The 13,845-nt window shown below is 38.3% G+C and overlaps 1 protein-coding gene across 1 annotated transcript; it reads left to right on the top strand.

The window, feature by feature from the left end:
- Window positions 1-6,397: 6,397 nt before the first annotated feature.
- LOC127649587 (diencephalon/mesencephalon homeobox protein 1-A) lies at window positions 6,398-12,605 on the top strand. The gene is made up of 5 exons (XM_052134765.1): window positions 6,398-6,518; window positions 9,982-10,148; window positions 10,252-10,430; window positions 10,558-10,951; window positions 11,055-12,605. Exons 2-5 carry the CDS (start codon window positions 9,995-9,997, stop codon window positions 11,471-11,473), a joined length of 1,146 nt encoding a protein of 381 aa, XP_051990725.1. The 5' UTR covers window positions 6,398-6,518; window positions 9,982-9,994; the 3' UTR covers window positions 11,474-12,605.
- Window positions 12,606-13,845: the final 1,240 nt, after the last annotated feature.

The raw sequence follows: 13,845 nt of genomic DNA on the forward strand, positions 1-13,845 counted from the left end.
GCTCTGGTCCGAGTCAATGTGTCTCAAAGGAAAAGATGCTTACTATTTTATTAGTTCTTTGGGGAAAAGGCCAATTCAATTTCACTTTAAAATGAGCTAATGGTTTATTCTTAGTGATCTCACACAGTGATGGAAATCAGTTATTGTAGAGCTTGTACTGATAACCAGCATGCCATTACCAATAAAGGGATATTCTCTTCTGAAAGAATGATGTAAGCATGTTCGTACCTCACTGCATGATGGCAGATTTCAGCCATGAAAGTTCCTGCCCCTAGATGACTAGAGGACTCTTAAACATGTATTGTTTGTAAGACAGTGGTTAAAAAAATAACCTCCACCAAAGTATTTTCCAATCAGATCTATTCACTTGTTCATACAGTGTCACACACGTTTAATTTTACATTTCAGTCAGATACACTATAGCTCTATTATAAGTGCACATGCAAACTAACTGACGGCTGTATGTTTATTATTGGTAAATAGTGCTGCATCCTATGAGACCTCTTAGAAAGTTGCATTCTATGAATATTTCACATTTTAATTAATATACACAAAAGCACTCTCCTTGAACTTCTCAGGGCAATGTAGCAAAGTGCAGGAATCCAGGTTTAAAACAGAAGATATTCATAATATAATTCACAAAAAGCTCTGAAGCAAGATGTAAAGAAAATGCAGACCAGGAGCTTTAACAATGCCAAAAGCAGTGGAAAAGCTTTTTAAAAGGGCCATTTGTAAAACAAGGAGTTAAAACCAGATTATGGGTCAACAATAACACAATCCCTTATGCTCATTCCCGTAATACCCACAGAAGAAGAGGATTTATACTTATTGTGGGAGGCTAAGCATCAGGCAGCCATATTGCAAAAAACATGTTACAGTGGAGCCAGGTAATCCTGTATGGAGGTGGTTCAGTCAATGCATTGAGAGTGAATGGAGAAGAGGAAGTATTACTGTTATCAGCGAGCTCAAATCTGGGCTTTCCAGGTGCTGTTAATGCTGGAGCCACCCTCTCCAGCGTTCTCAATAGATTCCGACGGATTTGCCTAGTTGGCTCTCTAATGAGTCAATTGTTCTCTCTGTTTACGCTATTAAAAAGAGTATTAGCTCTGTTAAGGTGTGGGTGCCAAAGGGAGATGCTGCAATGAGGCCTAAATGGGGACCCCTGTGAAGAGCTCATCAGACAGAACTGCATTGTTAAAGCATTTAGTTGAGGTCCAACAGTTAGCTAGCAATTTTATTGAGGGTTAAATTGGTGCACCGTGTAATGTAATGTGTTGTTGACTTAAACTCCTCCTAGTCACTGTCTACTCACTCGACCGGAGGCATGTTAAAGGCGATCGTGACGACTGGAAGTACCTGAGATAGTCATCAACCCCCCTGCCAGCCAAGATAACTTTTCATCTTCCATCTACAACAGCACAAATACACTCATGAAACAGGTTATGAGGCTATTTCATTTTTTACAGTATAAGCAGCAATCTAATATGGGCACTTATGGCTGAGGTGCCAACAGTTCTATCTTCTCAGGTATCCTCTTAAAGCTACTCAGTGAGAGGATGATGAAAACTTCAGGAGCAGGGAGCCCACTTATTCGAATCCTGGGTCATATTTTAAACCTCTTCGCCAAAGTGCCTCAATATGCAAAGAGTGGTGAGAGCCAGATTACTGACTGATAGTACAAAGCCCAGAGCTGATACAGAGGGATTTGCAAAAGTAAAGACAGATGTTGTAGTAGTGCAAAAGAGCAATCCATACTCAGGGGCAAGGAGTTAATGGGGAAGCGTATTGTTTTCAAGGGCAGATTTGCAACTTCTGAACCCATCTTTTTATCAGAAAGAGGACTTTGGATGTATTACAGCATGCATCAATCCCTTTTAGCAGTAGGGGCCGATCAACTAATCTTGCATATCTAAGGTGATCTGTGAATGCAGCTGATCTAAGACACACACAAACCACATCTGTGTTTCGCTGAAATATCTGAATAGCAGGTCATCTATATAATCAAACTGACTGGGTTTATATTCAACTGCACCTGAAAAGTGCTCATATGCCTCTATTAGGATAATGCTCTCATTTCAGTAACAGGCTCTTCATATTCCAAATCCCCTGTTGTATAAATAGAAGGTAAACATTATAAATGAGCTGCCAATAATCCATGCAGTGCCGGTGTTCATTGTGTTTTATTAGAGGCTGTTTCTGTCACTCAATAGTCTTCAAAGCACTAAGGAGGAAGAGCAGCCACTTTATCCATTAATTACCCAATTACAGGCAACAGCAACTATAGGTTTGATAATTATCTTCATGCAGTCTATTGAAACAATAATAGTACCTTATTAATTATGAAAGGCATATTACCATTACAATTTATGAAAATAAATAAATATAAAATCTGATTACAAGAGAAAAAATCTAGTTAATCTATTTTACTGTATTTATAGTTGTTTGTTGTGAAGAATCAAAGTAGATGCTGTTAAACGTTTATTGATTCATTTACACTAACTGGGTACTTTATTAGGAACACTATGGTCCTAATAAAGTGCAAGATGTGGTCTTCTGCTGTTGTAGCCCAACCGCCTCAAGGTTCGACATGTTGTGCACTCTGAGATGCTGTTCTGCTCACTAAAATGGTACAGAATGGTTATCCGAGTTACCATAGCCTTTCTGTCAGCCCAAATCAGTCTGGCCATTCTCAGTTGACCTCTCCCATCAACAAGGTATTTCTGTCTGCAGAACTGCCGCTCTCTGGATGTTTTTTGTTTTTGGCACCATTCAGAGTAAATACTAGAGGCTGTTGTGTTTGAAAATCCCAGCAGATCAGCAGTTACTGAAATACTCAAACCAGCCCGTCTGGCACCAACAATCATGCCACAGTCGAAATCATTGAGATTATATTTTTTCCGCATTCTGATAGTTGATGTGAACATTAGCTTAAGCTCCTGACCCGTATATGAATGATTTTATGCACTGCACTGCTGACACACGATTGTCTGATTAGATAATCGCATCAATGAGTAGGTGTACAGGTGTACCTAATAAAGTGCTCAGTGCATGTATATCATAAAAATAGTCTGTCTATCTTATCGTGTCCATGGGTTTCATTTTTACTTATATCAGTAGCAAAAGCTTGTCAGATGCGGTTAGTTTTTTTTCTTTTCTTTTTGCAGTGAAGGTGGATTAGTGGAGAGGGGCTTTTGTTTAGATAAAGCGAGGGATTAGGTAGAGATTTGCCCCCATAAAGTTGTGGGCTTGATGGGCCTTTTATCCCTCCATGTCTCTAAAGCTGTGTTGCTTCTGGATTAGGACTATACAATGGGGCCCCTTGTGCTGGGGATCCGGGCCAAAGTGAGTGAAGATGGGGAGAGAGAGAGACAGAGAGAGAGAGAGAGAGAGAGAGAGAGAGAGAAGAGGGGCTTTTGGCAGTTCTGACAGGTCAAAAACTTTCAGCATGTGGATTTGTTAAGAAGATCCTGGGATCTTGTCATGAATTATGCGATTTCCAAAATGTATCAGAGGCGCTGTTTGGAGAAATCAAAATAAATTAAAAAGGTAGCACTGCCCCTTTAACACAGGTATCTGAATTTAGCAACGGAAAAAATGTTTTAAGATGAAAGTGCTGCTAATAACGTGTAGGAGATGGCTCTTGGCAAATTGCTTTGTTATTCTTGTCAAAAAGGTCTCCTGGAAGCAGTCGATTTTAAACCATACATCAAAATGATTAATTGCTCTGGGAAGAACAGATGCTGAAATACCCTTGGATTGAGCCTGAGAGGCAACAGCTTTAATACGTAATGTATTCATGAAGTTGAGGAAACATCATTAGGTCTATTAATTAGCTGATAACAACCATATCATCTCGCTGTGACAACGAATACTTTTATTTCATTATTTCCTGCGAAAGCAATTCGACAGATCTGTGAAATACGTGTAAATAAAACAGGATTATAGAGTAGAGGTATGATAAAACTGACTCAACTGTAAGATTTCACTCATACTTAATAAATAAATACATGGATTTTGAGAGAAATCCTCGCCAATTTATCCTTCCTTGATTGATTCTCTGTGAACAAAGTGGCATTGGGGTGACAGTGTAATTGTTATACACATAGGAAAATTAATTTGTGTCATATCTGGCGACATAAAAGAAAACGTGATCATCTGAACACGAAACGACACATGAGAGGGCAGCAACTGGAGTGCAACAATCCCAATGACTTCAGCTCTAAAGGTGGGTTACTCTCTGTGCCACTTTAAATTTAAGGCATCTAAAGCCCTCAGATGTGCTGGACATAGTCGTCGTTTAAGTAGATTTAAGGAAGAGGCGCTGAGAGGAATTCTTTCTCACTTTAATTGCTTTAGAAACGCTTCTCACAAAGAGACATTGCCCAGATTTACCTCCCGTTAAAGTTCTTCTTTCCATCGGTTCACAAGTTAATCCTCTTTCTTTCTTAGACTATAACACCCAAGTGAAGAGAAAGGATGGGAAAGGACACAGGTTCGGTTCCAAAAGGTAAAAGTTAAAACGAAAATAATAAGATTAATTGGCTAATAATAATTAGCCAATGTAAAGCGTCTTTGACCACTACAAAAAAAAAAAAAAAAAAAAAAAAAAGACGTTTTGAACAAAATTAAATGAATAAATTATAGGCTGCTTATATATATTGTGATGATTTTCGCCTTCAATCGTCCAAAATTATTCCATCAAATTTTGCTTAAATAATGTATTACATTATTACAATTTGTTACTATTAAAATGTTTTCTCTTGTGTCACCATAGTTAGCTTTATCTATTGTTCTTTGTTTGTTTGAAATATTTTGGAATTAAAATATTAAGCAGAACAGAAATGAAAAAAACTGTCTTTCATGTTTAAAACATGCCTGAACGAAGAACAGACTCGTGTAATGCTTTAATATCGCGTGAACGACACAATTGATTGTTCTTATTATTCTTTTAAAAATAATGAAATTAAACTGTAACACAAAGTTTACGATGATAAACCATGTAGCGTAATTTGCGTGAAACATTACACGACCAGTCCATTATCAAACCCAAGCACACATAAACACTCACAGACACCTCTATTACATTGTAAAAGGGCTTTGGACAACACCCATCTTAATTTTTAAAAGCGACCACATTTTAATATAAAGTGCGTTAAAAAAAAGAAAATAGGCCAACATCCACAGTTTCATTCAATTTCCACTCATTTGAAATTCCTCTAGATGATAGGTCTGGTCAGAGATAAAATTCAGTTCGGGATTTTCACTCTGGCCCGCTTTCTGCGAGCATCTTTAACAAATTATGCAAGCTTTACATTAAAAAGGCTACTTTGCGCTGCCCTTAATTCCAACCTAAACGGTTTTGCTCTGGGAGAAGAAATCTTTTCTAAAAACCCTTCAAGAATAGAAGGGCATTATTGTTTTAATCCTCTTACCGGCAGTCATTTCAAGACAGGTTTTTTGGAGGCTGAAATAGCGTCTTGTCTCCCCTTATCCTCACCCAAATCCTTCAAGGCCGGGAGAGATTGTGAAGGCAGTAGCCTGGCATCTATTAGAGATCTCTAAAGTCCCTTCAGACGCTCCTGCAGTGGCATGACAAAGCCCAAAAGCAAACAAAACCAACACATGAGATATTCGATTGTCTAAAAAAAAAAAGTCCTCTATAGCAATATTGCTGTTCAAGTATACCCAAAAGAAGTCATTGCGTGAGAACAGTGCGAGGATGCAAAAATATTATCTTACTTGTCATTTAAAAAGGTCACTAACTTTTGCAGAATTTAGTTAAATGCATTCAATTGCTTTCTGGAATTAAAATCGATCCTTGCATGATTTGATGAAATGAGTGCAGTGGGAAGAACAAACTAGGCCTACTATATTCATAAAAACAAGAAATAATGCTACCACTGATCTACTCCTTTGTGCTGTTAAATGCAATAGCTTTGTTTTATTTTCCCCAAAAATTCTTCATCTAATAGCATGGGAATTACGCAATATATAAGGCTAATATGAATGCTTTTTTTACTGGAATATAAAGATAATTGTTATTAATGTACGCTAATGGAATAATGTTATTAAACTCTGAGAAAATCTGTCTTCTTCTTCTTTGGCGCTACAAAGCGTTAATCGCATCGATGTCAATATTTTCTGTTTATTCTTACATTACTACACATGGATGTTGTTTGTAAGCAGTAGTGTTTAATGGGTTGGCATTAGTGCTCTCCAGTGCGTGATTTAGGACTTTATAGAACAGGGTCAATTGGCTCCGATACCACAAGCAGACAGAAAAATGCCGTCGAGCTTTGATTGACAGCTTCATGGACCAGTAGCAAGCCTCCTTGAAGTTACGCGGAGCTCTTTAAAATCCCTCCTCAAAGCGCGTGTCAATAGATGGAAGCACTGTGCTGAGAAGAGCGCGCGGGGAACTTAGAGGATATAATGGACTCTTAGACTTTGAGAAACGCGTTCAGGACATCTGGGAAATAAAATATCAAGTGACACTGTTAGACGCTGGATACATTCTGGTAAGAAACTGTCATTTTTTTACTCATCAGTAGGCTATATGGAAAATGTTACGCCATAAACGAAACAAACAGCAATATTTCAGTTTGGCATTTTAGCAATAGGCTATCTGAAATATTATATAGACATTTTTCAGTGTTTGAAACTCTTCATATATTCAGACTATTAAATTGCGCGTGATATCAACTTTAACAAAATTGACGGAACAACTTTCATTTCGGTTCAGTTGACTGTTTAAGATCATGTAAAAGACAGTAGGAAATTCTTAGCTAATCGAGGCCATTAAATATATATGTTATCTGAGATGTAGCATATAATAGTAGTCTACAATTGTTTTATGACAAAATAATAATAATAATAATAAATAAATAAAATAAAACAAAATCCCTCGAATGTATGAAAATACTCGGTCAGATAACAGAAAATATCTGTCTAGACTTCTTTCAGTTTAAAACTTACCAAAAGTTCACATTAGCTTTAACGTTTCATAGCACCATAAATTGGATTAGTCTATATCCTAATGTAGGTTACGGTGTAACTTTTTATTATTATTTATAAAAGTAAAAAAAAGAAATGTGTAGACACCTTCGTAAAACATGCACTTGTCATAAAAAAATAAAAATAAATCATATGAGTATGAACCCCTCTGTGCTGACCACATGTGGGGGGCCTTTGACATGAGAGATTCAAAAATATGAGTGACATTATAAATGTATGTCACATGCGAGATACGATAAATAGCACCCCCGGGTCAAATGGGTTTTTAACGCTAACATTATTTCTAATTTAGTCGGATCTAAAAGTTGCACTGTACATGGCAATTTGCATAATGAGGTTTTAATAATCGTAGCATGGAGTGTCACACTGCCCGCAGCAGTAACAGGCGGGTGAACAGACTACAATAGCAGCGAAACACCGTATTAAAATAATCTGCCCTTTGTGCTGCTAAATATTAGTTGGCCTGTGGCAAATTTTGACGTTTAGCAAGTTTAGTCAGCAATAAACGAATAGCCTACTCACAAAACGGAAAAAAAAAAATATAAAAAAAGAAAATGCTTAAACAACAATCGTGGTGCCTGAACATTAAATTACATTTTTATTTGTATGATTATTGCATAAGATCTCATTGCCCTAAATCACAATTGCACAGTTTGTCAATTATTTTAGTCATTTACCAAGTTTTTGTGTGATTGTTTACAGTTTATTTGATCATATACCTAGAAAAAGTATTCGTTCCCTTGTAGCCTACTTGTATTTTATATGGCTGGATTGACACATTTAACTAAAATAAAAGTAAACTAAACATGTGTAAAATGAGTTTAGAGCGCATCTCTTTAGAGTTCTTTCTTGGAAAGTACACGTGAGCATTTCTTGAACCCATGCGCGCGCACACACACACACACACACATCTAACACACTCATAAGCTCACTGTACGTCCGTCCGTGTCAGCGGTGATGATAAATGGAGGCCTCCACAGTCGAAACCTATTTGCACTTCCATTAGACGGGGACCCAAATGGGGATCAACATGCATATTTTACCCGCAGAGAAGCCATACATCTCAGCCAAAACGTGGCCCCGGGGCGATGGGATAAGGGGCCGTGAGAGAAGGGAGGGAGAGAAACGGACCCCATTCAATTCAAATACTTGGGGGAGAAAAGTAAATGTTTAGCAAAGCACATTCTGTCCAAGCGAATTAAACTATTCCCTCTTGTCCTCTGACCACATTCATCAGACGTAGCACTGACACAGTGCGGGTGTCATCCAGAGACTTCCACACGGAGGATGCAAGCGTTTAAGTGGCCTAAAAATGAAAAAGATTGTACGAAAAAATACAGAAAATGAATTTACAGTAAATTCTATATTTGAAAGCACATAGTCGGTTATAAAGCCTGTCGGAACACTGCAGTGGATGATATTCATGATTGCAAAATAATCGTCAAGGAATACAGATAAAATGGCATGAAACTATTAATTTATACAACAACAAACCAATGTCATACATGCTGAAATAATAATTACTACAATAGTAATAGTAATAAAAAGGGCCGATTAATTACTGGGGTATAGTTAACTTTTTCATATAAAACCTAAATCTTTTCTTGAAAGGCCTAAAATTATCTGAGCATCAAACTATGGAAATTATTATTATAATCCCCCCCCCAAAGAGTTTCCTGTCTAAAGAGACACTCGTGTGATTGTTGATGAATAGTAAGTAGCCTGTTAAATTATAGTCGCAAAGTAACAGACACAAGTGGCTATTATTATCATCTTTCGTTTCCCCATGGGAGCCAGTAAATCTATTGTAATGCTCAGTTATCGAAAGATCACATAACACAAACTAATTTGTGATAACAAATGTCTAGATCGCTTTATGTGATTTATTAGTCCTCCACTTCATCGTTTTCAGTTTACTTGCGAAAGCATTACTCAACTTTAAACTCGGTTTAAATTTATAGTCTAACTTAATTCAGGCCATTTATTAAGGCATTTAGTTGCATGTATTTCGTGAACAAAATAGGCTTTAATCGACCCGAAATAAAATATTGTAAAAAAAGATAAATAAATAAAAATAGGCATATATTCTAGTTTAAAACTCGAGGCTGTTGTAAGTCCCTCGACACCTGCCATGGGTGTGAAGACTTACTTGCTCTCTTAATAATTTGCACTGCATGGGCCTCGGAGATATTCATGCCTGTCAACCACCTCCATACTAATACATATCTAATCGTGTCCTCGAGCCTTTTATTTTATCTAGAAATTCTTAAACCGGTTTTGAAAAATGACAGGAGAAACGCATGTAACGAACATGAAGCTTTACCAGTTTTTAAATGAGTGCAAAATCACCGGTACAATAAAATTCACTTTTCTCAAATATGTTGTCAGTTAAATTTCGATGACAGAGCATTTACAATTAAGTCTATAAATGTATTGGTCATTGTGCTTAGATCGCTCTAAAATCAATGATTCATCACAAAAACAGTTTTCAGAGGATTCGGTGCGGTAATTTGGCAGGGAAGTGATTAGTGTAATATAGTAGCATAAGCACTCGCACCTCATTAGGTAAACAATTGATAATTACACCAATTAATTCCTTTTGCATGACCAATGAATTGGACGACACAATAATTGGATATTAATGAACAGGGTTCCGCTCCTAAAAGCGCTGTCTGACGTATAGGCCTAGCTAGACTGATATAGGCCTAGGTTGTTGATTAATTATGAATCGTTAGACATGTAGTAGGTCTACATAAAACTTACATAACTACATAAAAAAATCACATATGAATGCATTGCATTTAATTTAAACATTTACCAAAAAATTTATTTTTGATTTGCTTGACGACAAATGTCTAACTAAAGTGATATAAAGTTTACATTAGGTTATCTCATAATCTGAAATATAAATGAGAAGAGAAAAGTCATATAAACACACTGTTTCAATATACTCTATGTCTTTTACAGATATTTTTGAATCATGCAACACTACGGAGTGAACGGATACTCTCTGCACGCTATGAACTCACTGAGCGCCATGTACAACCTGCATCAACAGGCGGCGCAACAAGCTCAGCACGCGCCTGATTACCGTCCGTCGGTTCACGCGCTCACCCTTGCCGAGAGACTGGCTGGTAAGTGCATTCTCTCTCGCTCTTCAACACCAATATTAATTGTGATTGTACAATTAATTAAATATGCCGTGTCTTTTCTCTTCCAACGGCTGCACATTTCAAGATATCATACTCGAGGCTCGCTACGGTTCTCAACATCGCAAACAGCGTCGCAGTCGCACCGCTTTCACGGCCCAGCAACTGGAGGCTTTAGAGAAGACTTTTCAGAAAACTCACTATCCTGATGTCGTGATGCGGGAGCGCCTGGCCATGTGCACTAACTTACCTGAGGCACGCGTGCAGGTAAGAAATGATCAGTTTCACATTCTCTAAGTCAAAACTATCAGATACATTACTTCTCTGGTTTCCTAAACTGGAGAGCCCTATACATACAATGACCTTAATTGGTGTTTTGGTCATTTAACATAAGGTGTGGTTCAAGAACCGTCGTGCAAAGTTTCGCAAGAAGCAGCGAAGCCTCCAAAAAGAACAACTGCAGAAGCAGAAAGATCCATCAACCGATGGAGCCGTGGCAGCAAGCGATAAGGATAAACCCCCTTCCGCCATTAATCTCGAGATCCAGCCACCATCGTCCTCTTCCTCCTCCATGGAACCCGAGGCGGGTCCCCACACACTGGGATCTGAACTTTCTGTTGAGCTAAATGTGACATCGGCAGAGCAGTCAGGCAGTGAGTCTGCTACAGAAGACAACGCAACGGACAAGGAAGAAGAGATAAAGCAGCACAGGGAGGATCTGAAGGTTGATAAAGAACCAACACCTAGAAACCTCTCACCTCTTTGCAAACGTCTCAGCCCTAAACCAGGTAAAACATTTCTGAACGACCAGGTTAAAAACTATCCTGTTGTACATTTTATTCTTGACTCAATCTAAGTGTTTTTAATCTGCAACCCTCTTTATGTCTTTAGACTCTCCTCTTGGTTCCCCAGCCATCACTTCCTCCTCTGGTGGCGTCACCGGCGGGATCTCACAGAGTCATTCCTACTCCTCGTCTCCGCTCAGCCTCTTCCGGTTGCAGGAGCAGTTCCGCCAGCACATGGCCGTCACCAACAACATGGTTCACTATCCCTCTTTTGACATGGCGACTCCCTCGTCTATACCATACCTGGGAATGAATGTCAACATGCCAGCACCCCTGGGTTCCCTGCCCTGCCAGTCCTATTATCAGTCTCTTTCTCACCATGCACAACAGGTTTGGAACAGCCCCCTGCTGCAGGCCTCTGGAGGCCTCCCCAGTCACAACAGCAAGACCACAAGCATTGAGAATCTACGCCTGCGGGCAAAGCAGCACGCAGCATCGCTGGGCCTGGACACACTGCCCAACTGAGAAGAAGAATAAAAACTACCTGAGCAAGGGAACATCTCTCGACCACTTCTAACATGCCATCTGGACTTGTCAATATAGGGGCAATCATCTAAAATGTACAGGAAACTTTGTTTTTAAAAAAAGAAAAAAGGTGTAACGCCCAAAGCATTGTCTTGGTTTTGAGGCTAATGGCTTAAAAGGGCAGTGAAATTATGTTGCTGCAGTATTAAGTCCTCATGATGATATCACATGTATCCGCATAGCTTAAAAACAAACAGGCCCTGATTTAGATGTTGTGTTATTTATATATTTTGGATGGGCATATATGATTGATATAAGCACTTTTTGGAGAGGATCTCAGCCCACTGTGTGCACTGAGACAGGCTGTACACCAGAATCTGTTAAGAACTTTCTTAATTTAATTACTGTGGTTTGCAAATCACACATTACGCAATTTACCTTGGAAATGTAAATCTTGTGCAGCTAAACAGGTTGATTAAACATAACCTGTTTAATGGTCAGGATTAAACCAAGGTAAATTGAGAATGGTTGGTAATGAGACTTCATTGGCTACATATGCAAAGCTTTTAATTACATGTAGCCTTGGGTGGAGGATGAAATGCAATTATAGGCCGTGCATATAATTTGAGATTGCCATATTAATGCTCTGAGGGAAAATACTTTCAACCGACAAAAAACTACCTGCTTAAGTGCATCTGAATGTTGCAACAAGAAAATGTCTTTGTTGCTACCAATACAAACAGGAATTCTCCTGTGGAAATCAAAGCACTTTTATATACAGCAGCTTTTTCCCCCTCTGCTTATTCTTTCCCTCTCATTGTGTTTGTAAACTATTTTAATATGTAAAATACACAAAGTCTTTATCTATAAATGTTTACTGGTAAGGCAAATGTAAAAGTTTCGTTTTAGAGTGAGAAGAATTTAACCCTGTGATGATTCTGGTAGCTGTCCTTTGTAAGATCGTACTGGGTGGGCCATAGCCTGCTGGCGTCCTCCCCAGATTATTTAACCTATACAGTCTGGTTGTCTATGTAACTCTTTCATTGTCACTGTGGACGTACATTTACAGTCACTCATGACATCAAACAAAATGGTGAATTTGTAGCCTATATCAGTGGAGAGTGTTCCAGAAGTATGCACATCTTTCCCTTTGTCAACTGTAGATATAAAAGCTTGTAAAATAAAGCTTAAATAAAACATTGCTTGAACATCTTTATTAATATTCACTCACTGAGCACTTTATGAGGAACACTATGATCCTCATAAAGTGCCAGACATGGTCTTCGGCTGTTGTAGCCCATCTGCCTCAAGGATCGACATGTGCATTTTGAGATGTTATTCTGCCAGTCTGGCCATTCTCTGTTGACCTCTCTCATCGTTTCTGTCCACAGAACTGCAACTCACTGGGTGTTTTTTGTTTTGTTTTTGGCACCATTCTGAGTAAACTAGAGACTGTGGTGCATGAAAATCCCAGGAGATCAGCAGTTACAGAAATACTCAAACCAGCCCGTCTGGCACCAACAATCATGCCACAGTCCAAATCACTGAGATTTTTCCCCATTCTGATGGTTTATGTGAACATTAACTGAAGCTCCTGACCTGTATGCATGATTTTACTGATTGGCTGATTAGATAATTGCATGAATAAGTAGGTTTACAGGTTTTCCTAATAAAGTTCTAAGTGAGTGTATACTGTACATTTAGTATTTTCTCATTTATCCCCTAAATATCACATCAATCTCAATTTGTAAGCGAACATTCTAAATCGCTAAAATTCTTTCAGAACGACTTTAATATACAAAATTGATTTTAAAATTATGATGATTTTTTTTTTTTTTTGCTTTTTTACTTGCATGGACAGAAAATAGAAAAGGTAAGTAATTTAGCATAAGGGTCTAAGGAAGAGGCGCACTAAGACAGTTGATATAAAAATCAGGGGGAAATCATGAAACGAGTGTGAAAAGGAGCGATAATGTGTGTTGAGAATGTAAAAAAAAAAAAAAATCCAAGGTAATCTTGGGAAATAAAATCATTGTGGGGATATATGCCATCCCAGATGAATAAGCAGGCCATTATGCTGAAGAATGACAGCCTGGGGCCGTGATTATGCCGCTATTATATCTTAAACAGTGTAGTTTGTCAAAATGCATAACCCCTTTGCTCACATAAAGAGGGTCTCCCCTCTGTATACATTTTACTAGAGGCTTGATGCCACTACCACCATGTTCTCAGGGCTCTTGTCAGGGCTGCTACTTGCATTTTAAAATTGCTTTATGCCATATTTAAATACAGCTGATTTGTAATGCTTTCTAACACGCAACCTTTTTGTCTTGATCAAAACACACATGAGAAGAATGTTTCACAGCATGATA

The sequence above is a fragment of the Xyrauchen texanus genome, chromosome 9 (assembly GCF_025860055.1).
Source record: "Xyrauchen texanus isolate HMW12.3.18 chromosome 9, RBS_HiC_50CHRs, whole genome shotgun sequence".
Taxonomy (NCBI): Eukaryota; Metazoa; Chordata; class Actinopteri; order Cypriniformes; family Catostomidae; genus Xyrauchen; species Xyrauchen texanus.